General features: G+C 47.8%; 2 protein-coding genes across 2 annotated transcripts in view; both read left to right on the forward strand.

The window, feature by feature from the left end:
• The window catches only part of LOC132570344 (solute carrier family 25 member 36-A-like), a 441,151-nt gene that overhangs the window by 92,722 nt on the left and 323,182 nt on the right, over nucleotides 1-25,247 (forward strand). The window lies entirely within an intron of this gene.
• On the forward strand, nucleotides 922-23,357 carry RBP5 (retinol binding protein 5). The gene is made up of 4 exons (XM_060236347.1): nucleotides 922-1,530; nucleotides 2,836-3,014; nucleotides 20,135-20,236; nucleotides 23,155-23,357. Exons 1-4 carry the CDS (start codon nucleotides 1,458-1,460, stop codon nucleotides 23,206-23,208), a joined length of 408 nt encoding a protein of 135 aa, XP_060092330.1. The 5' UTR covers nucleotides 922-1,457; the 3' UTR covers nucleotides 23,209-23,357.

A 25,247-nucleotide genomic window follows, 5' to 3' on the forward strand; every position in this document is an offset into this window, starting at 1 on the left:
TGTACATCCCTGCTCAGTACAAAATCATGCCTTTAAGATTATGGCCTGGAAATCCATCTATCCATCTATCTATTTAACCATCCATCTTTTTTCTGCTTTCCTGTCATCCACCTACCTACCTACCATCGATCTATCTCCTACCTACCTATCGATCATCTACTTAAAAAAGTAAACGTAGTCCCCTGTGCAAGAACCAATCATTTTCGACTCTGGGGTGACGTTGCTTTCACAGCGTTTTCACCGCAGACTTTTTACGGGGTGGTTTGCCATTGCCTTCCCCACTCATCTATGCTTTCCCCCCAGCAAGCTGGGTCCTCATTTTACCGACCTCAGTAAAATCTATCTACCTACTTACATATCAACTACCTACGTATCAATGTCTGTCTTTCTTTCATTCTATGATCTTTCTATCTCTTTCCATCTTTCTATCATCTACCTACCTATCAATTATCTTTCTTTTTTTCCTTTCATTCTATGATCTTTCTATCTCTATCATTACCTACCTATCAATTATCTATCTACCTACCTACCTATCAATGCCTGTCTATCCTCTATCTTTCGATCTTTCTATCTCTTTCCATCTTTCTATCATCTACCTACCTATCAATTATCTTTCTTTTTTTTCTTTCATTCTATGATCTTTCTATATCATTACCTACCTATCAATGCCTGTCTATCCTCTATCTTTCAATCTACCTACCTATCAATTATCTTTCTTTCTTTTCTTTCTTTCATTCTATGATCTTTCTATATCTTTCTATCATCTACCTACCTATCAGTTATCTATCATCTACCTACCTACCTATCATCTACCTACTTGCCTTACCTATCCACCTACCTCCTATCAATCGTCTGTCCATCCGTCCGCCCTCACCCTTCCACCGCAGTGGGGTTTTTTCCCAACATCCTAAACCGGAGGGAGAGTTCCGCAGCACGTGGAAGGGCGAGCGCTGCGTCGCGTTGTTTAGGAGGCCCTAAGAAGGGCCGGGCCGGCTTTTGGCCGGACCTGCTGCGCTGCCCCTTCTTTCCAAGCCTGTTGGGAAAGTCACGCGAAAAGTTTACCGAGTTGGTGCGCGGCGACGCCGGGCAAGCCGGTCCCCCCTGCGAAGAACCCCTAGTTCTGGAGGCGAGACAGGAAGGAAGCGGGAGGCGGGGCTGGAAGGGACCTCCTCTCTCCTTCGCTGGGCAAACCCCCTCGCCCCCGGGCGGCAGCGCAGCAAGCAAGGCCGGCCCCCCTTTCCCTGAGACCAGCAGTGACTCTTACGGCAGCGGGAGCGCCGCGCCGCTGCGGCGCTATATAAGCCAAGGCGGCGTTCAGTCACCCAAGTCAGTAGCCGGGGCGCTGAGCGAGACAGCCGCCCTTTTCGCTGCCGTCTGTGCATTCACACGTGCTCCTTAAAACGCGCGTCTGGACCTCCTTCTGCGTTTGCTAGCCTTTCTTTCGCCTTCTTCCCGGGATGCCTCCCAATCTCAGCGGCTACTACCGATTCGTCTCCCAGGACAACATGGAGAATTACCTCCGTGCCTTAGGTAAGCCGCCGCCGCCGCCTTTTGTCTTCTCCCCTTTGTAGTCTTTGTCGCCCTGTTAAACTCCCAACGGCGTCACCACTGCTGGAGATCAGCTTTGGAACAGTAGAAGTATATATATATATTTGCTACGGTTGTCTCTGGGCATGTACAGAGTTGCTTTCTAAGTATCCACTAAGGGCAGACCTACAAATAATCTGGAAGCCGGAATTTCAGGACATCTTAGATCCCTGGGTAGCTCTGAACTCTGATAGAATCGTAGCGTTGAGAGGGACCTCCGGGTTCATCTAGTCCGACCCCCTGCACAATGCAGGAAATTCACAAATACCTCACACACGCATTTGGTGACATCTTCTCCATGCCCAGAAGATGACAAAAAAAAAAAAACCTTCTAGGAGTTTACTTGAGAATTTAGTTTTTGAAAATATAAGAACAGTCATGATGGGTAACACATCTTGCAATGCTTTTTACAGTACTTGACATACAACATTTCTGTTATCTTAGATTAGCATTTCATCACTTTTCATCCCACCCTCCCTCCAAGGAGCGTGAGTAGCAGCATATCATTTAACTTCTCTATTTTATCCTCACAGCAACCCTGCAAGGTAGATTAGGTTGAGAGTGTGACTGGCCCCACGGTGCCCAGTAAACATATGGAGCAGAGGTTCATCAGTGGTTATTAACCACAGGGTATAGATGGAACTTTCTGTTTGGGGCAGTGATGCTCTTTATTCTTGGTGCTGGGGGGGGCAACAGGGGGAGGGCTTCTAGTGTCCTGGCCCCACTGGTGGACCTCCTGATGGCACCTGGTTTTTTTGGCCACTGTGTGACACAGAGTGTTGGACTGGATGGGCCATTGGCCTGATCCAACATGGCTTCTCTTATGTTCCTTGGAAGAGTAGGGCTTGAACCCCAAGTCTCTGCAGCCGAGTGCATTTTTACAACTCTAGTGTATTTTACACTTCCTCTAACCGCTACACCATGCTGTCTTCCACACTGTAGACTCAGCAAAAGGCTGAGACAGAGACTCGCTGTGTTTGAAGTATGTTTTAAACATACTGTATTGGACTCCTGGGTGGCCAAGTATATCTCAAAGTAAATATCTGTCTTGGTTGTGTTTTGGGGCTGTGAATCAAGCCCCTTCCTGCCTTCTTTACCACAGGCTGTAAACACTGGGGTGGTTGTGAGGTAGGGAAGTAGCAACTTAAGGTTTATGGCCACTCTCTTTTATGTTAACCTTTTTATTGACTTTATAAGTCTGGCTTGCCTCCCCTCTCCTCAGTTCCTCTCACATTCTCCCCCCCTCAGACATTAACGTCGCTCTGAGGAAGCTGGTTTGCCTCCTGAAGCCAGACAAGGAGATCATCCACAACGGGAACCACATGACCATCCGCACATTAACTACGCTTCGGAACTACATCATGGACTTTGACTTGGGGGTTGAGTTTGAAGAGGACTTGGGGCCGGTGGACGGGCGGAAGTGCCAGGTGAGAGGCCAGCTGGGCTGAGGGAACAGACCAGAACAGGGGTGGCCAAACTGCAACTCAGGAGCCGCATGTGGCTCTTTCACGCATATTGTGTGGCTCTCGAAGCCCCCACCGCCCCATTGGCTGTCTTGGAGAAGGCATTTGTCTCTTTAAATCACTTCGCCAAGCCAAACCAGCTAGGGGCTTGGAGAATGCATTTATAGTTAAAGTGGCTTTCTCTCCACCTCCCCCTCTCCCCTGACTATATGCTTTCCTTCCTTCCTTCCTTCCTTCCCTCCTTCCTTCCTTCCCTCCTTCCTTCCTTCCCTCCTTCCTTCCCTCCTTCCTTCCCTCCTTCCTTCCTTCCTTCCTTCCTTCCTCCCTCCCCTCCCTCCCTCCCTCCCTCCCCTCCCCTTTATAGTTAAAGTGGCTTTCTCTCCACCTCCCCCTCTCCCCTGACTATATGCTTTCCTTCCTTCCTTCCTTCCTTCCTTCCTTCCTTCCTTCCTTCCTTCCTTCCTTCCTTCCTTCCTTCCTCCCCTCCCTCCCTCCTTCCCTCCCCTCCCCTCCCCTCCCCTCCCCTCCCCTCCTTCCTTCCTTCCTTCCTTCCTTCCTTCCTTCCTTCCTTCCTTCCTTCCTTCCTTCCCTCCTTCCTTCCCTCCTTCCTTCCTTCCTTCCTTCCTTCCTTCCTCCCCTCCCTCCCTCCCCTCCCCTTTATAGTTAAAGTGGCTTTCTCTCCACCTCCCCCTCTCCCCTGACTATATGCTTTCCTTCCTTCCTTCCTTCCTTCCTTCCTTCCTTCCTTCCTTCCTTCCTTCCTTCCTTCCTTCCTTCCTTCCTTCCTCCCTCCCTTCCTCCCTTCCTTCCTTCCTCCCCTCCCCTCCCCTCCCCTCCTCCCTCCCTCCCTTTCCTTTTTGGATAGAAGAGGAGTGATGGACAAAGTTTTAATCCAGTGGCACCTTTATGGCCAACAAACTGTTAATCTTTGATTAGGAACAATGTTTGAGAAGCAGTGGGCCGTAGAAGTTGGGCTAGAACTGGGGAGACTCAAGTTCAAATCTCCACCTGTCATGAAACTTAGTGGATAAAAACAGTGTTGCACTTACCTGTAACCGTTATTCATCGATGTCTTCTGTGCATTCTGTTTCTTTTTCGCCGCGGCAGGCCTGCCTCTTGGCAGTTCCTATGTGGGGTTGCACAGCAAGATGGACGATTAACTAAACTTTGGAGCAGGGGTGGCCAAACTTAATGTAAGAGCCACACAGAATAAATGCCAGATGTTTGAGAGCTGCAAGGAAGGAAGGAAGGGAAATAGAAGGAAAATAGAAGGGGGAGGGAAAGGTGGAAAGAAAGCAAAGTTGACTTTAAATGCATTCTCCAAGCTGCTGGCTGGCTTGGCTTGGAGAAGTGATTTAAAGAGACAAACGCCTTATCCAAGCCAGTCGATGGGGCAGCGGGAGCGTCAAGAGCCACACAATACATGTGGAAGAACCACATGTGGCTCCTGAGCTGCATTTTGGCCACCTCTGCCTTGGAGGATTGTTGTGAGGATACAGTGGCAGAGGGGAGAGCCATGTATCCATCCCTGAGAATGGCTCAACGAAATGAATTTTTAATAAACTGGCAGGATCGGTCCTCTGTTGCTGGCGAAGCAGAGCAGAGGCATTCACACTGCTCTCGGCAGGTAAAAAGTGTTTCACATATACTATCTTGATCATTCTGGTAACAACAGTCTTGTGTGGCTGGCCAGTGTTATACCCATATCACAAATGGCAAGCAGGATTGAAGGTGATGGAGCGTGGTGTGCCAACGGCTACCTTTTATGCTCAAGGAACGTGCATCCAGATATTAAGCAACAGAAATCCAAGCCGATTCTTGAATATCCTGGATACAATTGCTAAATGGGACAGTCAGTGATCTTCAGATATTAAAGTTATTCATTTGGGATTAAATAGATTGATGGAGGTGAGGCCCATCAGTAGCTATGAGCCATACTGACTAATGGGAAATCCCACATCCAGAGGAAGTAGAGCTCTAAACAAAGAGACAACAGCAAGGAAGACCTTATCTTCTGTGCCTTCTGTTGGCCCTCCTGGGCAACTGGTTAGCCACAGTGAAATAAGATTCTAGACTAAATGGACCGGCCTGTTCCAGCAGGGCACTCCTTACATGCCTATATTGGCATGCTGCATGTTTTTCACAATTGTCTGACGGGAGAAAGTGACTTGGCAGGTTAACTGACAAGGGTGTCTTCCAGCCAGGAGAGTTAGCAGATCTAAGTGTTGAAGAGGTTCATTCCAGTAAGCATTTGTGAGACCAATATTTTCACTTTCAAGACATTGCGGCACTGAGGGCTTTCATGTAACGAACAGAGATTTGAGTTCAGTTGGCTTGTTAGTCTGCTTTCTGTTCTAGTGCTGTACCCGTCTGCTTGGGCAAATGTTTAGCCTGTATTCTCTGAAAGCAGGCATTGCAGGGGGGGAACAGAAGAGAAGCAGAGGCCCCTCCTGCGCACAAGGCAGTTGACTAGACAAGAGACGAAGGCTTTTTCTTGTATCCTGTAGAATCCAGGCATGGGGGGGAACAGAGGCAAAGCAACTCCTCCCCACACACACAAACGCAAAAAGGCATGCAAAAATTAGGTAGGATCTAAAACCACAGGAAAAGCAGGGAGGGGTTAGTTTGGAACTAAGTGGGAACAGTACTGCAGTCCTAAGCTCTGCTTAAGACCTGAGTTCGATCCCCAGCGGAAGCTGGGTTTTCAGGTAGCTGGCTGGAGGTTGACTCAGCCTTCCATCCTTCCGAGGTCGGTCAAATGAGTACCCAGCTTGCTGGGGGGAAAGTGTAGATAACTGGGGAAGGCAATGGCAAACCACCCCGTAAAAAGTCTGTGAAAACGTTTTGAAAGCAATGTCACTCCAGAGTCGGAAACAACTGGTGCTTGCACAGGGGACCTTTCCTTTTCTTTTCTGTCTGTTCACATGTACAGGCAATGTGGGGGTGGGGGTTTATTTTTAAACAACACCACAGCTTGTGGGCGAGGGACACTTAATGGCTCTCAGTACTTGCCCGGTTATTGGCTGGCATCGAAATCAAGCTTAGAGAAAAGGGATGGATTAGGTTTGGCTTCCCTTATGGATGTGTTCTGGCAATGTCCTTTTTTTAAAAAAAAAAGGATGGCCATGGGATCGTTGGAAAGGGCGGAAAACTCCTCTCAACACACCTCTTTGTGTCTGCTTGGAGAAGAGGATATAAATTCCTTTAAATAGGGGTTCTTTCTTCCACTTGGCTGGGGATTGGCACCTCTAAAAATAAAATTAATTAATTAAATAAGTGGGCTGCGACCAGATAGCACTTTCCACCCAGGGCCGGATTAACAGTTAGGCAAAGGAGGCACTTGCCTATGGGCCTCCATGCCTTTGGGGTCCCGGCACCAGCTTTCCCCCCACCCCAGTTTTCCCCCCAGCCACGGCCCGCGGCTAGTTTGCCTCTTCCTCCGTGGACCCCTTCCCCTCAGCTTGCCTGCCTCACCTCCTCCCCCTTCTTCCGCCTGACCCCTCCCTCCCCCTCGCTTCCCTCGTTGCTGTTTCGCTGTTTGCCCGCTTCCCTCTTCACCTGACCCCTCCCCCTTGTTTCCTTCTTTGTCCGCCTGCCCCACCTCCTCCCCATATGCCGGCCCAGCCCCATGGGAACCCATCTCTGGAGTGAGAAAACCCGCTTCTGCGCTTGCTGGGCTTGCAAGGCACTTTCGGCCGAGTCAGGCGGGGAAGAAAGGGAAGCCATCTGGGCTGTGGTTGAGTGGTAGGCAGCGGGCACAGGGCACTCCCCCCCCCCCAAGCAGAAATCTGAATCGCCTGCAGCAAAACAAAGGAGGAAAACCAGTCAGGCAAGCTGGCTCCATCAGGCTCGCCTGCCCTTCAGCAGCTCCTCAGCCCCTCTTCTGCGTCTGGCAGTGCCAGGCCAGCCAACACTGGCTCTCATAGAGCAATGGGACAGAGAGAGAGATGGATTGGGCCCACAAAATTGCTGCAAAGCTTCCTGCGTTGGTTGGGGGCTTGCTTCCCCACCCCCCTCAGTAACTTGCAGGCTGCCTCTGTCAATAGCAGAGGACAGATTTTTTAAAAAGTTCCATTTGCTCTTTCGGCTGCTCCACTCTTTCTGTAAAGTGCAAATGAGAGGGAGGCGGTGGAAGGCAGCGGGAAGACAGAGGCAGCTGCGGGGAGGCGGCAGGAAGGCGGTGGCGGCGGTGGTGGGAAGGCGGCGGCAGCTGCGGGGACGTGGCTGAAGGCAGCTGCGGGAAGGTGGCGGGAAGGCAGCAGCACCTGCGGGGAGGTGGCGGAAGGCGGCTGCAGGAAAGCAATGGGAAGGCGGCGGCAGTTGCGGGGAGGTGGCTGAAGGCGGCTGCAGGAAAGCAGTGGGAAGGCGGCGGCAGCTGCGGGGAGGTGGCAAAAGGCGGCAGCAGCTGCAGGGAGGCAGCAGAAGACAGCGGGAAGGCAGCGGTGGCAGCAGGAAGGCAGCGGCGGCTGCGGGGAGGCAGCCAGCCTTATTCCTTGTGCTGCATGGGGCTCTCTCACTGGTCTCTCCAGTAATCCTGACTTTATTTTCCTGCTCTTCCCTGTGTGAGGGTCTGCTTGACATCCCTGTCCTGCTTTAGCCATTCCAGACAGTTCAGCAGAAGCAATATAGACTCCATCGAGGCTGGCCCTGTCTGGCAGCCAACTATAATCAACGCTTCACATGAACACAGACATGAAACTGCCTTATATAAATGAAGGAGAAACATAAGGGGTGCCATTTTTTACTTTTGCCGCCCCTTAAAAATATATATAGATCCGGCCCTGCCCTCACAGCTATGTCAAAGGGGCTTCTGAGGCTGCCTGCAGGCTGCAGTGGGGCAGACGCGCTGTCTCTGAGATAATTGGCAAGCCCCCCCCCCCCCGGGTTTGACTGCCTAGGGGCGCAGACAGTGGGGTGGGTGCTCCAACTTGGAAATAATTTGCAAGGGGGCCCCCAAGACTTCGACTGCCTGGGGCCTCCACAGGGTTTAATCTGGCCCTGATCCCACCATCGTGGTGTAGAGTGCCAAAGAGCAGATACAGATTGGGGAAGAGCTGGGTCTGTGTGGTAGAGCACGTGCTTGGTGTGCAGACGGTTTCTGGTTCAATTCCCAGCTTCTCCAGGGAAAAGGATCAGGTGATGAGAAAGCCCTCTTGCCTGAGAATGGGGAGAGCTGTTTCCAGGATTAATGGTCAGTGCTGACTTGGGTTCTAGCTCAGAAGTAGGGTTGCCAAGTCCGACTCAAGAAATATCTAGGGACTTTGGGGGTGGAGCCAGGAGCAAGGTTGAGACAAGCACGACTGAACTCCAAAAGGAGTTCTAGCTATCACATTTAAAGCGACCATGCTTTAAATGCCTACCCTCCAGTTTGGTGTAGTGGTTAAGTGTGTGGACTCTTATCTGGGAGAACCGGGTTTGATTCCCCACTCCTCCACTTGCACCTGCTGGAATGGCCTTGGGTCAGCCATAGCTCTGGCAGAGGTTGTCCTTGAAAGGGCAGCTGCTGTGAGAGCCCTCTCCAGCCCCACCCACCTCACAGGGTGTCTGTTGTGGGGGAGGAAGGTAAAGGAGATTGTGAGCCGCTCTGAGACTCTTCGGAGTGGAGGGCGGGATATAAATCCAATATCTTCACCTACCTCACAGGGTGTCTGTTGTGGGGGAGGAAGGTAAAGGAGATTGTGAGCTGCTCTGAGACTCTTCGGAGTGGAGGGCGGGATATAAATCCAATATCTTCATCTTCTTCTTCCATTGGAAATAATGGAAAATAGGGACAACTTTTTTGGGAGGGGCTCATAGAATTGGACCCCCTGGTCCGCTCCTTTTGAAACTTGGAGGGTGTTTTGAGGAGAGGCACCGGATGCTATGCTGAAAATCTGGTGCCTCTACATCAAAAGAACAGCCCCTCTGGAGCCCCAGATACCCACAGATCCATTATACCCTATGGGAATCAGTTTCCATAGGATATAATGGAGTGCACAGCAGCAATTTCCCTCCCGCCCCTCTTCTGATGACCCTAAAGTGGGGGAAGGGCCTCCAAACTGGGGGATCCCCTGCCCCCAACTGGGGATTGCGCGACAAGACAAAAGCCACACGGCCAAAGGTTGGAGAAAAAAGCCCAAGCTCCGTGTTAAAATTACCCCTTGTACAGTTAATGCACAACAAAAAATGTCTGTGTATTGACAGCAAACACTGAGAAAATGTTGTAAAATTATTTTGATGTGATGAGTGAAGCATACGAACGGGTTAAAATTCGCTTGGATAAAGCAATAATGCGAAACAGGAGTTCTGTAGACCGGTTATGCCTGTAAGCTGGTTTTGTTCATTGAGTTTTTCAATACTTCCTGCATATATTGTGCTAATCTGGAATATTTATGAACTTTTTTGGAAATTTTTGATATAAATAAAGGAATTAATTTTCTATTACAAAAGTAAAAAACATCTTTATCCAGTCCTCCTGGAGCTGACAGTAGGTCCTGAACTAAGAGCCCTGTAAGCTCTTGGAGGATTGGCTACATCAGGGGTGTGTGGCCTTAATATGCAAAGGAGTTCCTGCTACCAAAAAAAGCCCTGAGGGTGAACACACATGGTGAAAGGGCTCTTGACTCAAGGAGTTGGCAGCCGGCAGATCTATCTGCGGGAAAGCACAACAGGTTCAGGATAAGTGTTGGACATTTTCACATCTGAGGTGAAAAGTTGTTCTGGGCCCAGAGCTCTTTTTGACACAGGGTTGGGCTCTGGAGGTTGAGAAGTTGCTGCTGTCACTGCCAACCACGGAAGCTGTTGTCTAAAACAACAGCTCCACATTCCTTTCGGGTAAAGTCAGCTCTGGGAAGTTTTGCTGGGTTGTTTTTTTTTTCCAAACCTGTCTTTTTATTTTATTTTAAGTAGCAGTAATAACAGAGCACCAGTTTTTGGCTCTTTATTATTTTTGTAGCTTTCTTCCTATTTTAAGTTTACCATACATAAATATGGTTGGGGGGGAGACGTGACATCACGGGCAGTAGCCAATCAGGGCCTGTGACATTTGGACCATCTCATTCCATATACAGTTTGTACCTTTAATGAATGCAGTGGTTTGGACCCAGCCAGCTTTTTCACTTGATCATCTCTTCATTCATTCCTTTTCCTTACTACAAACTCTGTCCCATGTGGCTTTTGTCCATGGAAGTCCCATCTAGGATTGCCAACTCCAGGTATGAAAATACCTGGAGATTTGGGGGTGGAGCCTGGGGGGTGGAGTTTCAGGAGAGAAAGGACCTTGGTAGGATATAATGCCATGCTGTCCACTTTCTAAGCAACCATTTGCTCCAGGAAAATTGGAATGAATGTTTTAAATAAACCAATAAACAAGCAATTTGTGTATTCTGGAAATCATTTGGAATTCCGGGAGATCTCCAGCCCTCACCAGGGGGTTCCAACCAAAAGAGAAAACCATGGAAAATAATTGCATAAAAATATACGAGAATTTTACTATCACATTTGTTAAATACAGGTAAGTAGTTCAACTGGTAAAGCCCAAATTCACTATCACATGTGTTAAGTACAGGTAGTTCAACAGGTAAAGTCCAGTTTGGTGTAGTGGTTAAGTGTGCGGACTCTTATCTGGGAGAACCGGGTTTGATTCCCCACTCCTCCGCTTGCACCTGCTAGCGTGGCCTTGGGTCAGCCATAGCTCTGGCAGAGGTTCTCCTTGAAAGGGCAGCTGCTGTGAGAGCCCTCTCCAGCCCCACCCACCTCACAGGGTGTCTGTTGCAGGGGAGGAAGGTAAAGGAAATTGTGAGCCGCTCTGACACTCTTTGGAGTGGAGGGCGGGATATAAATCCAATATCTTCTTCTTCAAATAGCCATTATTCCATAAGCTAAATGCAAGTAGATAGTTCAGCAAGTAAAGTCCAAATCCATCAACAGCAACAATGTCAGTAAACCAACCAGCTCAGAATAGGGTGATTCTGAGTCATCCTATTCTCTTTAGAGACTCTTCAACTATTCAGAACAGCTGGTTTACTGACATTGTTGCTGTTGACAGATTTGGACTTTACCTGTTGAATTATCTACCTGTGTTTAGCATATGTGATAGTGGCTCTTTGTCTTTACCTGTTGAACTACCTACCCGCATTTAACAGATGTGATAGAAAAAAATCTGGTATAATTGTTATACTATCGTTTCCCACAGTTTTCTCCTTTAGTTGGTTCCTAACATACCGTGGAGCTCTTTGTCTTTTTCCTTAGCGAGAGATTGGCAGCCCTACTCGTAACCTCCAGTGTAGCCATCTTTGTGGTCAAAGGCAGCCCCCTCCTCACTTTTTAACCGGCCCATAAATGGGTTGAATCCAATCTAGTGCCTGTATTGGTGGGTGGAATTATTGCTGGGGAAAATTGCAACAATAATGGGAAAACAGGATGCTTGTGTGACAGAATTCCGTAGGTGTTATCATTCAAAACTCGATTCAAAAGCGTCATACTTTCTCTTCCTGTTGAAAGATACTCAAGATGGCTTACGCAGATTTTGAAAAAGCAGCAGCAAAATACTAGAGTTCCCCCAAATCGGCAGGCTAAGGACAACAAAGACTCTCAAAAAAACCCACACAGAAATAGCAACAGGGCTGCTATTTCAACAGCAGAAAATAAAATACGGCCCTGCGTGAAAGACAGAAGCAGCATCTTGATGGGGAGGGCTTAGATACAAGGAGGCGAAGGACTGTAGCGTCTGCGGCACAAAAGATAATTGTGTGGGAAAGCCTGTGGGAGAAGGATTCGGCTGCCTATGAAGTCAAAGAAAGAGGCACCTTTAAGAATGGGGGAGGTGAGAAAATGGATCCCAAAGTAAGGCATGTCCGGGAGAAGCAGAACAAGGGGGAGAGGGATAAAGAGAAAGGGCTGTTTCTCCAGATGAGCATCCCAAAAAGAAGGTTGCTGATGCTCTTGTAGCTTGCCAACCTCCAGATGAGGCCTGGAGATCTCCTTTTACAGTGGGTCTCCAGGCTACAGAGGTCTGTTCATCTTTGCATATTAGGCCACACCCCCTGGATGTGTAGCCAATCCTCCAAGAGCTTACAAAAAAGAGCCTTGTAAGCTCTTGGAGGATTGGCTACATCAGGGGTGTGTGGCCTAATATGCAAAGGAATTCCTGCTAGAATTCCACCGCTGGGAAGGGGCGACTGGCATTCACTCCTTGGCCTATGACACCACAAGCTAGGGAGAAGCTAAGCTGTTGCAGCTTCTTGGCTTGGCCCCAGCAGTGTTTCCCTGGGAGACGATAAGTACGCCTTTCTTGGGGCAAGCAGAAAAGTAGCGTTTTCCTCAATTGAGTATGCCTGGGTTATCTTTCTTCCCTGTCTTGTTTCTTTGAGAAAAGAGATCTTAGGTAAGAGCCAGTTTAGTGTAGCAGTTAAGAGCATCGGCCTCTCATCTGGAGAACCAGGTTTGATTCCCCTTTTCTCCACATGCAGCTGTCTGGGTAACCTTGGGTCAGTTCACTCAGAGCTGTTCTGTCAAGTGTCATTTTCTCAGAGCTCTCTCAGTCCCCACCCCCCCTACCTCACAGGGTGTCTGTTGAGGGGAGAGGAAGGGAAGGAGATTGTAAGCCGCTCTGAGACTCTGGGTGAAGGATGGGGTATAAATCCAATCTCCTCCTCTTCTCATTTTCCTTCCTTCCTTCCGAAAGGCAGGGTTTTCCAACCTGTTGTCTTTTAGAGCTTAGTCCCTGTTTAGACATTTGCTCTAACATAAGAGAAGCCATGTTGGATCAGGCCAATGGCCAATCCAGTCCAACATTCTGTGTCTCCCAATGGCCAAAAACCCCAGGTGCCATCAGGAGGTCCATCAGTGGGGCCAGGACACTAGAAGTCCTCACACTGTTGCCCCCTCCCAAGCACCAAGAATAAAGAGCATCTCTGCCCCAGACAGAGAGTTCCAACAATACACTGTTGCTAATAGCCCCTGACAGACCTCTGCTCCATATGCTTATCCAATCCCCTCTTGAAGCTGTATATGCTTGTAGCCGCCACCTCCTGTGGCAGTGAATTCCATGTGTTAATCACCCTTTGGGTGAAGAAGTCCTTTTATCTGTTCTAACCCGACTGCTCAGCAATTTCATTCCCATGAGTTCTCGCATTGTGAGAAAGGGAGAAAACACTCCCCTTTGTGACTGTGAAGGTAAAATAAAATTGATGGCAGAGCATAATCCTTCAATAATTACGGAACATCTTCAGCATTCAGTCCAAGGTTCCCGATTACCCAGGCATTTTTGTTGCTGCTGCTGACGTCTTCTCGCAGCAGAGGCTGGGGTTGCCATGGTTCAGTTGACCTCGGTGCTTGTTTTGCAAGGAATGATTCTAATTTCTGCCGGCCTGGCCAGCCACTTGACATGCTTTTTCAAGAGCAGGCACAGGAAGCCTATTTGTTTGTTACTCGGTAATCGTCACAGCATGGAATGTCTTCCCCTTGCATCTTGGCCGGACTTAAGTCGAAAGGGGGCTAAAGATGTTTAGCCCAACAGGGGAACCGTTCCTTGAAATTTCAGCAACGCAAAGTTGTTTTTCTTTGGACAGCGCTGAATTGTGATTTTTAAAATGTGAATGCCTCAAACTTCATTTTGGGGAAACAGTATATAAATATTAAAGCCTCCTCTCTCCTTTAGAGAGCCAGCTTGGTGTAGTGGTTAAGTGCGTGGATTCTTATCTAGGAGAACCGGGTTTGATTCCCCACTCCTCCACTTGCAGCTGCTGGAATGGCCTTGGGTCAGCCATAGCTCTCCCAGGAGTCATCCTTGAAAGAGCAGCTGCTGTGAAAGCTCTCTCTGTCCCACCTACCTCACAGGGTGTCTGTTGTGGGGTTGGGGGGAAGATTGTGACCACTCTGAGATACAGAGTGTAGAGCGGGATATAAATCTATCATTGTCCTCCTCCTCTTCCGCAAATCTAGGTCTTTCTCTGTGTTGACCCTGTACTTGTGGAACTCTGCCACCAGAGACTTGCCACATTCAGGAGCTAGGCCTGGGCAGTTGGGCAACTTTTGGTTCGGTCAAACATTTGATCGTGAATTTTCTTAAAGTGTGTTTTGCATATTTCTGTTGCTGCAGTTTAGCTTCTGTGTCCCGATAATGGTGGAAAGTGCCACCAAGTCACAGACGATTTATGGTAGAGTTGCCAGGTCCAATTCAAGAAATATTTGGGGACTTTGGGGGTGGAGCCAGGAGACATCAGGGGTGGAGCCAGGGGCAAGGTTGTGACAAGCACAATTGAACTCCAAAGGGAGTTCTGGCTATCACATTTAAAAGGACCACATACCTTTTAAATGCCTTCCCTCCACTGGAAATAATGAAGGATAGGGGCATCTTCTTCGGGGGCTCATAAAATTGGACCCCCTGGTCCAATCTTTTTGAAACTTGGAGGGTATTTTGAGGAGAGGCATCAGATGCTGTGCTGCAAATTTGGTGCCTCTATCTAAAGTAACCCCAAATACCCGCAGATCAATTCTCCATTATATCCTATGGGAATCAGTCTCCATAGGGCAGGGATCCCCAACCCCCAGGCTGTGGACCAGTACCAAGCCATAGCCTGTTAGCAACTGGGCCATGAGTTGTATAATTATTTAATTAAATATTACAATGTAGGAATAATAAGAAAAAGACATTGGATTTATATCCTGCCCTCCACTCCGAGTCTCAGAGCGGCTCACAATCTCCTTTACCTTCCTCCCCCACAACAGATACCCTGTGAGATGGGTGGGGCTGTGAGGTGGGTGCCCTTTCAAGGACAACTCCTGCAAGAGCTATGGCTGACCAAAGGCCATTCCAGCAGCTGCAAGTGGAGGAGTGGAGAATCAAACCCGGTTCTCCCGGCTAAGAGTCCACGCATGTAACCACCACACCAAACTAATAGAAATAAAGTGCACAATTGTATCATCCTGAAACCACTGCCCCCCCCTCCTCCCACCCCGTGGAAAAATTGTCTTCCACAAAACCAGTCTCCGGTGCCAAAAAGGTTGGGGGCTGCTGCCATAGGGAATAATGCCCAGCAGACATCCCCCCACACACACCGCTTTCTGATGACCCTGAAGCGGGGGAGGGCCTCCAAACTGGGGGATCCCCTGCCCCCATCTTGGGATTCCAGGAACAACAGGGGAGTCAGTGAGGATATATACAAAAAACAAAATACATGGCTGTGATATAAATAGCCTACCGGACGTTTTAATAATTTTTAAATCTGTTTACTTGCTTTTTAAATATAAAACTGCTTCAGACTTAATCCATGTATTTGACACGAAAGTTCACATTGACAACCATAAAATCCATTTGAATCCTTATAAACAGGGCCCATAGTGATTCTGATACAGCGTGCACATAACTAGTTCGGACGCGTTCCGTGTTCCCACTTCATCGGCATTACGATTTCTTCCGCTTGTGCTGTACATTACAAGGGAGTGAGCCAGTTCCTTTTACTAGAAGCGAAGCCAAGCCTTCCACTCCATTGCTGGCCACAACACTCTTCATACGTTAGGGTTTGTAGAATCTTTCGGGCTCAAGTGCCGTGTTCTACTGGAGAAAGTTTTCCTTCCAGACGTTTCGTTCTCAGCTGCGGAGAACATCCTCAGTGGGGTTGCCGCCGGAGCAGGCGCTCTGACCTTCTGGGCTGCTGTGCATTGAGTGAGGCCAGGGCTGCTGGAGAGCTGCTATTTCTAGGCTGGAATTTCTAGCTCTCCAGCAGCCCTGGCCTCACTCAATGCACAGCAGCCAAGAAGGTCAGAGCGCCTGCTCCGGCTGCAACGCCACTGAGGATGTTCTCCGCAGCTGAGAACGAAACGTCTGGAAGGAAAACTTTCTCCAGTAGAGCACGGCACTTGATCCCGAAAGATTCTACAAACCCTAATGATGTTACCAGCCGTGAAAACCTGAAATCTTTGATAACTCTTCATACAAATTGGATACAAGCACTAAGGCTTCATAAAGAAACCACCTTAACAATACAAATAACAAAACTCTAATACAGGTTGTTTATGAACTAATACGATGTATCTCAAGGACCCAGGGGTGAAACCGAAACTTTATCTCCAAACAATTTAGCTATTACAGGGAGCAAACACTCTTAAAAACTTACCGATCTTTGCAATATATATATTTTTTTCTATATGGAGCAAGCCACCTTGAGATTGGCAACCTTAATTTACGGTGACCCCGTCAAGTGTTCAAGGCAAGAGAAATTAAGAGCTGGTTTGTTGTTGACTGCCTCTGCTCTCAGCCCTGGTGTTCCGTGGAGGTCTCCCATCCAAATGCTTGCCAGAGCCAACCCAAGATCTGACAAGATTGAGCCAACCTGGGCTATCTGGGTCAGGGGTATCCCAATGCATGTACTTTTCCGCCCTACTTTGCTGAGTTTTTGCTATTTTTTTGCACTCTGCTTTGAGAACTTTGTGTTTGGAAAGCAGATTGTAATTTTAAAAAACAAAATCTGTTCAAGAATCCCAGCTACAAATACAAGTCGATGGGGTGTGAACTGGCAGAGAATGACCAAGAGAGAGATCTTGGGGTCATGGTAGATAACTCACTGAAAATGTCAAGACAGTGTGCGATGGCAATAAAAAAGGCCAACGCCATGCTGGGAATTATTAGGAAGGGAATTGAAAACAGCCAGTATCTTAATGCCCCTGTATAAATCGATGGTGCGGTCTCATTTGGAATACTGTGTGCAATTCTGGTCACCGCACCTCAAAAAGGATATCATAGCATTGGAAAAAGTGCAGAAAAGGGCAACTAGAATGATTAAAGGTTTGGAACACTTTCCCAATGAAGAAAGGTTAAAACGCTTGGGGCTCTTTAGCTTGGAGAAACGTCGACTGCGGGGTGACATGATAGAGGTTTACAAGATTATGCATGGAATGGGGAAGGTAGAGAAAGAAGTACTTTTCTCCCTTTCTCACAATACAAGAACTTGTGGGCATTCAATGAAATTGCTGAGCAGTCAGGTTAGAATGGATAAAAGGAGGTACTTCTTCACCCAAAGGGTGATTAACATGTGGAATTCACTGCCACAGGAGGTGGTGGCGGCTACAAGTATAGCCAGCTTCAAGAGGGGGTTAGATAAAAATATGGAGCAGAGGTCCATCACTGGCTATAAGCCACAGTGTGTATATATATGTATATATATATAAAAAAATTTTGGCCACTGTGTGACACAGAGTGTTGGACTGGATGGGCCATTGGCCTGATCCAACATGGCTTCTCTTATGTTCTTATGTAAGTCCACGGTGACATTTTGTTCTGTGCCAGAGAGCTGTTTGAACATTTCCCATTTGATCACTCTTCCCCCCAAAAAAATCTCCCCTCCAGGATTCTGTAAACTCTCAGAGACCTGAATAGGCCAACTTCTCCCCGCTTTGAATAAAAATAATTTTGACTCTGAACTGCTCCTCAGCATTTTGTATTCTTGGAGCTTAATTCTCATCATGAAGGTTTCCAGGTCCCGGCACTGGCTACTGGAGGGGGAGGGGTGGTACTGTTGGGAGTAGGGTTGCCAAGTCCAATTCAAGAAATATCTGGGGACTTTGAGAGGCGAAGCCAGGAGACTTTGGGGGGTGGAGCCAGGAGACATTGGGGTGGAGCCAGGAGCAAGTTTGTGACAAGCCTAATTGAACTCCAAAGGGAGTTCTGGCCATCACATTTAAAGGGACCACACACTTTTAAAATCCCTTCCCTCCATTGGAAATAATGAAGGATAAGGGCACCTTCTTTGGGGGTTCATAGAATTGAACCCCCTGGTCCAATCTTTTTTAAACTTAGAAGGTCTTCTGAGGAGAGACACTGGATACTATGCTACAAATTTGGTGCCTCTAACTAAAAAAACAGCCCCCCCAGAGCCCCAGATACCCACAGATCAATTCTCCATTATACCCTATGGGAATTTGACTACATAAGGAATAATGGAGTGCCCAGCAGACATTCCCTCCTGCTTTCTAATGACTCTGAAGTGGGGGGAGGGCCTCCAAATGGGGAAACCCCTTTCCCCACCTGGGGATTGGCAACCCTAGTTTGGAAACTCCTGAAGATATGGGGATGGGGCCTGGGGAGAACAGGGACCTCAGTGGGGCACAATACCATAGAGTCCACCCTCCAGACCATCCATTTTCTCCTGGAGAACTGATCTCTGTAGTCTGGAGATGACCCGTAATTCCAGGTTTATCCCCAAGTCCCCCCTGGAGGCTGGCATCTCTGCAGTCAGATCCATTTTGTTGGTTTATGTAAAGATTAATCTGCAAAATCATATTTTCCTGCATCTCCCTTCCTTTTCTGTGGGCGGCCCCAGTGCGCAGTGCTTTGAGGATTGTCAGAAGCCCAGCCAGTTTACTGTTTTGATACCTACTGATGATTCGGGAAGCAAAATGTTTCCAGCCTTCCTCTCTAATTCCTCTCGGAGGCTATGAAATAAGTTAGATCAGGGACCTAACGCAACCCGCCAAACTATTTCTTTGGAGACTCGGCGAGCAGAATTGGGGGATAAAGACTGATCTCTGGAAGCTCGTTTTCTGTCTGATGAGTGAGTTTTTAACCAACAATCAAAGACAGGCATGTTCTTTTATGCCTCTCAGTTCTCAACTCACATTTCAACTCCTCACAAAATCAAACCCCATTGGGGGTGCCAAAGATAGCATTCCAGAGCTCATTCAGAAATGATTCCAACCTCAGCAATAAACATCCCAGCCTTCAGTTCCACAGAGAACCTGTGGGTATAATTTAGTTTCCAGGATGTCTAAAATTGGAATGACTACCATCCCCCGGTAGCCCTGCAAAAACTGGGTAACAAAGTCTTCCTTTATTTTTTTTTTCTAGCTGTGCTTGATTCAAATCCCCTTTCCAGTCAGCAGAAAACAAAATTCCCAGATCTTGATGAGCTTTAATATTTGTATAGCGCTTTTGAATGTTCAGAGGCTTCTGTGTACACAATCTTGTTTTCATCGACAGCAACACTGGGAAATAGGTTAGCACCTTCATTCCCATACTGCAGATGGGAAGCAGACAATTGAGAGTTTGCTTAAGACCATCGCTTTGACTCTGAAAAGCTTATAGCAGGGGTGGCCACATGTGGCTCTTTCACACATATTGTGTGATATTTGAAGACCCTACCATCTCATCAGCCAGCTTGGAGAAGGCTTTTGTCTCTTTAAATCCTTCCTTCCCTCCCTCCCTGCTGTCTTGTGGCTCTCAAACATCTTGACATTCATATTTCGTGGCTCTCAAACATCTGATGTTTATCCTTCCTTCCTTCCGTCTTGTCTCGTAGCTCTCAAACAACTGACATTCACGTTTCATGGCTCTCAGACATCTGACATTCATGTTTTGTGGCTCTCAAACATCTGATTATTCTCTGTGGCTTTTACTTTGAGCAAGTTTGCCCCCCCCCCCCACACACACACACCTACTTATCCTCTTAAAATCCTTTTGGTCCTTAAGGTGCTACTAGACTCCGATCCACCTGTTGTACTGCGGACCAATACACCAACCCTCCAAAACTTGTTTTTGTTCAGTTGCACAGTCGAGTCCAACTCTTTGCAACCCGATGGACAAAGTCACGCCAGGCCCTCCTGTCTTCCGAAGTCTGCTCAAATTTGTGTTTGTTACATCAGTAATGCTGTCCAGCCATCTCATCTTTTGCCGTCCTCTTCTTCTTTTGCCTTCTGTCTTTCCCAGTGTCAGGCTCTTCTCCAGTGAGTGCTCCCTTCTCATTTGGTGGCCAAAGTGTTTGAGCTTCAGCTGCAGTATCTGACCTTCCAGGGAACAGCCAGGGTTGATTTCCCTTAGGACTGACTGATTGGATCTTCTTGCAGTCCAAGGAACTCTCTAGATTCTTCTCCAGCATCACAGCTCTATTCTTCTAAGCTCGGCCTTCCTTATGGTCCAGCTCTCACAGCCATGCATTACTACTGGGAATACCATCGCTTTGACTATATGGACTTTTGTTGGCAGGGTGATGTCTCTACTTTTTATTATACTGCCCAGGTTCACCATAGCTATCTACCATTAAAAGTAGATTCCCTTTCAGCTGATGCTGTTGCCTCTCTCTTTATGCACCCTTCCCCTCTTTTTTTTTCAGACTATTGTTGACTGGGACGGAGAGCAGTTGGTGTGCGAACAGCGTGGAGAGAAACGGAATCGGGGCTGGAAACATTGGCTCGAAGGGGACCGGCTGCATTTGGTGAGGAGGGGCTTCCTAACCTCAGGCTTCCCCCCCCCCCCACATACACACCCCAGAGCTCAAGAGACAGGAAGCTGTAGGAGATAACATGCAGGAATTCTCAGAAGCACAGAATGGGACAGCCCCATTCTTCTTGCCTCTTGAGAAATCCAAGCTAGGCCCCCATGAGTTATGTGCAGCCTTCTCTGAGGGCAACAGCCTGCAGCACAAAAACATCCTTCCCAAGAGTTCAAAAGTTGAGTCGACGGAGCTCAGTAGGAATCCACCCTTTGTTGCATCCTTTCCTTGAAATTTGATTCCCCACCACCACCTCACCCTCTTAGGGTTGTGAGAGGTAGGGAGGATGGATGGAATCCATCAAAACACAACCATCTCAACATATAATGCTCTTCCTAATACCCAAATGAGTACCCGCATTGGTGACAGGGGTCTACATATGAGTTTCCTCTGTCACCAGTTCAGAAATTCTGAAAGACGCTTTGATTTGTTGCCTGCGGGCAGAGATGAAAGGGGACATGAGGGGAACAGAGAGGGAAACTGCAGGCATTGGAAAGCGAGACGTGAATCCTCCCTCAGCTTTTATTTACCCAGAGTATCTGCAAGTTATTGGCAGTCTGAGTGACACCCTATGCAGAGCTATGACCTTTTGGCTTCAACAAAGCCGGGAGAGTGTGACTTTGCTTGCCAGGGGTACAGAGTGAGGCCACAGATTTTTGGATTGTGTGAGGTGGAAGTTTACCGCTTTGAATTGTTGCTTGCACAGGGTGGGAGAGAAATATACTAAAATATTTCTGGGGACCAAAAAACACCCTCCTTTTATATTTCTATTTTAAGAGGCTACAAAATGGCTTGTTGATCCAAAGACACGGTGTGTTTAAAGCCTCACTTTAAAATATAAGGCTTCTATAAAATACAGTGGCGCAGAACAGCTTGAATCAATAATAGTAAGTCACCTTGGATGATACGCCCACAGCCGTCGTGAAGAAAGAGTACACGTTCGTTTACAAAAACATACGCCCAGGCCTCAAATCAGTGGGAGCTCAGAGCAGCGCGGCTCCTGAACCTTTCTGAGAGTTCCACCTCCTCCTCCCCACCTTGTCCATTGAATAGTAGCTGCAGCTGCATAGCAATCCCTGAATGTGCTCCACCACCTATTTTTCTACAAAACGACCCCTGCATACGCCTAAAAAGTGTTCACGTACATCTCCCCTTGCTAAAAGGCCCATATGAAAATGTGTCCATTTGCTAGTGACAAATGGGTTTACTGAAGCTACAGGCATGTGTGAATATAACTTCAAGTTGCAAAACTGACTGCCTTCCGGGTGCAGAAGCCAAACAGAAAAAGTTGAGGTGTTGTGCAGTGGTTTGGAATGGGTTTCTTCCCAAGTCATAGAGAGAATCTTTGTGCCAGTTGTTCCACAGGGAAGACACTGAAGCAGGATTCCCCACCCTCTCAGAAACTGTGAGCTCTTCAGAATGTTAAGAATTAATCCTGGACATCAAAACAAAATGGCTGCCATGGGAGGCAGGACCAGTCACCAAGGGCTGCCACAGAGGAAGTTTAACAAAAGGACAGACCACAAGTCAAATATTCTGTGATGGAGGCAGCTATTCCCAAATCAGTGTTCCCTAAAGATATAGCGATGAGGCATCCTGAGCACTTCTGAATTACCTCCTGCACTAAGGAGGCCTGAAAAGGTCAGGATTGGTTCTTTGCTTTGGGGAAGAAGCAAGCGAGTCCCAGGAAATGCATCAGGTGCCACAAGTACCATGGACAGAAGTACCGTGGCGAGCACAGCACTATTCTTATTCTTAAACAGATTTGGGGTTTTGTTAAGGCGGATCAGCAGGCTGGGATGACATTTGAGGGCCAAACTTGTAGTTGCCACTGCCATTTTTAAGTGATTTCTAAAAATGTCATGAGGGCTCAATCCTGATAGCCCATAATGCGACAGGCTGAGGCACACTTGTTCTCCCCTCCTGCACCTTTTTCTAGTGCCAAAACACCTGGGGAAGGGTGTGGTCATTTTGATACTGGGAAAAGCATGGGAGAGGCAGAACAAGAATGCCTCAGACTGCTGCTTGAGCCCTCACAGCATTTTAAAATGGCCACAGCATCCAACGGTCAAACTTCTGGACACCATCGCATCTAGTTTGGTGTAGTGGTTAAGAGCAATAGACTCTAATCTGGAAAACTGGGTTTGATTCCCCACACCTCCACATGCAGCCATATGGGTGACCTTGGGTCAGTTATGGTCCTCTCAGAGCTGTTCTCTCAAGCCCCACCTGCCTCACAGGGTTATCTGTTGCTGAGAGAGGAAGGGAAGGCGATTGTAAATCACTTTGAGTGAACAGCAGGGTATAAAACCAACTCTTCATCTCCTCCTCCTCATTCTCTTCCCCTGAGCAAAATACATTCAAGGGTGGCTTGGGAGCATGATGGCGGAATCTTTTCTAAGCCAGACAGGAAACCAAGACAGGGAAATTAGATCCTGTCTTGAAATGTTTCCTCAGGAATCACCTCTATCCACTTCAAGACATAGATGATTGATTATTCTTTTGGTGTGCTGAATATCTCTGGTTATTGGGAAAGATAAAAATATCCTCCACACAGGATCTTAAAATAAACAGTCTTTTCCGTTTTAACCTTGGATTTATTGAAGAATGGGCTGCTGAACCTCGCTGTGAACCTCCCTCTTCACAATCTGGAAAAAAAATGCTCCTGTATTTAAAAGAGCCTTCCACACACAGTTTGTGCTAACATGAAAGAAAAAATGTTCATGGTAGCCCATGTAGGTATTCCATAAGAACCATGAGCTAGTTTAAGCATCACCTAAGGGAGGGGGAATTTCCTCCAAAAATTCCAGATCCTTAGACCTTTTTTTTTTTTTAAATGTTCTTCCTTTCTCATCTCTTAGCGCATGACTGCAGAGGATGAAGTCTGTGTCCAAGTTTTCCAGAAAGTGAAGTGACAGGAACTTACCCGCCAACCCAGTGTCCGCCTGATACCAAGCACTGACTTCAGGATGCAGCAGAACCCCAGAGAGGAAGGTTGTCCATTCCTCACAACATGCCCCAAACCTTTGTTTTTGCAATAAAATTATCCGTTGTCTCCGTGTCAGTCTGCTTCTGTTAACTGTCATATTTGCCGGTGTGTGCTTTTATTGAACTAGCATGCTATATACATTCTGCACATATGTGGTAGACAGTGCTGTGAAGTTACAGCCCCCGTGGTGACTCCAAGAAAAGAGACCAACAGAGGTGATTTTCTATTGCCTGGCTCTGTGTACCAGCACTGGACTTCCTTGCTGGTCTCCCATCCAAATACTAACCAGGACTGACTGCTTAGCTTCTGAAATCTGATAAAAGATTGGCTACCCTTGTCTCTCCAGGGATGTACAAACACCTATTTGCAAGAAATAGCCAGCACTTGTTCACTTTACAAACGAAACGGGGGTCCAGTACCTAGATAAACATGTAGGTTCAGTTACACATTTAACTGTTTGGTATGTTGAACATTACATGAGAATTACTCGGCATACGAATAAAGGGAAATCAAGGATATACCGTACATGGATTGTACATGCATTTGCTGTAACATGTGAATGGGGCTAAAATCGAAGCCCCCGCTGTCCCGTTGACCAGCTTGGAAAATGCACTTAAAGTTGCTTTCTTTCCACCTGTCCCTCACCCCATCTATTTTCCTTCCAGCTCTCAAACATCTGGCATTTGTGTCTTGCAGCTCTCAAACATCTGATGTTCATTCTATGTTGCTCTTATATTAAGCAAGTTTAGCCACCCATGGTCTAGACTGTGCATGTTCAGTGCCATCAGTTCATAGCTAACTTATTGTGACCCCCAACAAGGCGCTTTCAAGGCCGGTGAGAAGCAAAGGTAGTTGGTCATTGCCTTCCTCTGCAGAGCCTTCTTTTGTGGCCTCCCATACAAGCACCAACCCTGCTTAGCTTCCAAGATCAGATAGGGCTATACCATCAAGCTATGCGATGCCACTTTCCCTTCCCCATAAGGGACTGGAGCAGGGGGGACCTGCCACGAGCCACAGCCGTGCACCAATAATCACCCCAGCTATGGAGAATCTACACAATTCCATCCATCTCCAAGTGGAAAACACTTTTGGCTCCAAACCTTCGGCAAGGCCAGTTTTCTGTAGGGAGGAGAAACTTCTGCATACAGTTGGGGCGGCCAAACTTGCTTAACACAGAAGCCACGCAGAATAAATGCCAGGTGTTTGAGAGCTGGGAAGGAAGGAAAATAGATGGAGAGGGAGGGAGAAATGGAAAGAAAGCAACTTGAAATGCATCCTCCAAGCCACCAGCTGGCTCAGCCTACCCTCCAGCTGCCCTTCTCCACATCCCAGTAAGCTGGAAGGAAGGAAAGGCTTTGGAGGGAGAGGGATAGTTTGGGGAGGTTGTTTTGGCAGACCGGAAAGCCACAGTCTTTCTTGCTTACAAGTACTTTTTGGAGGGGGCGCCTTCTTGCTGCTGGGTGGTAGGCAACACTTCCGCTAAGCTGTGGAGTCTCGGAGCCAAAATTCTATTTTGTGAGCTACTGGCATCAAAGTTACGAGTTACCGCATAAATTAGTTTGTTCTGAGACCACTTTTTCCTGAGCTAAGACAAAAAGGTGTGAGTCAGAAGCTAAAAATCTGTGAGCTAGCTCACACTAACTCAGCTTAGAGAGGACATTGGTGGTAGGAAGGGGGAAGGAGAGTAGACGGGAAGAGCTGATCTGGAAGGGGAGAGAGGGGGCGGGCGGGCGGGCAGAAGAGAGGGCGGGGTCCGGGGGTGAGAGTCGGGGCTTCGAGCGGCGGCGCGGCGGGGCCGTCCTTTCAGCATAAGAGCCCGGGCAAAGCAGAGTGGGCGGAGCCGTCGGTGACAAAGGAATGGGGTCCTTATCCCAGCGTGGATCTCCGGGCTGAGCCGAGCCCTGCAATCCTGTTGAGAGAGAGGATGGAGGAGGGAAGGGAGTCCTACTAAGATTCTAGTGTTTT

Source organism: Heteronotia binoei, chromosome 4 (assembly GCF_032191835.1).
Source record: "Heteronotia binoei isolate CCM8104 ecotype False Entrance Well chromosome 4, APGP_CSIRO_Hbin_v1, whole genome shotgun sequence".
In the NCBI taxonomy this organism is placed as follows: Eukaryota; Metazoa; Chordata; class Lepidosauria; order Squamata; family Gekkonidae; genus Heteronotia; species Heteronotia binoei.

Bases quoted from the DNA above. Each gene is read 5' to 3' on its own strand.
- RBP5 (XM_060236347.1), top strand. From the start codon at position 1,458: ATGCCTCCCAATCTCAGCGGCTACTACCGATTCGTCTCCCAGGACAAC. The intron at 3,015-20,134 runs GTGAGAGGCCAG...TTTTTTTTTCAG, and splicing joins TGGACGGGCGGAAGTGCCAG to ACTATTGTTGACTGGGACGG. The intron at 20,237-23,154 runs GTGAGGAGGGGC...CTCATCTCTTAG, and splicing joins AAGGGGACCGGCTGCATTTG to CGCATGACTGCAGAGGATGA.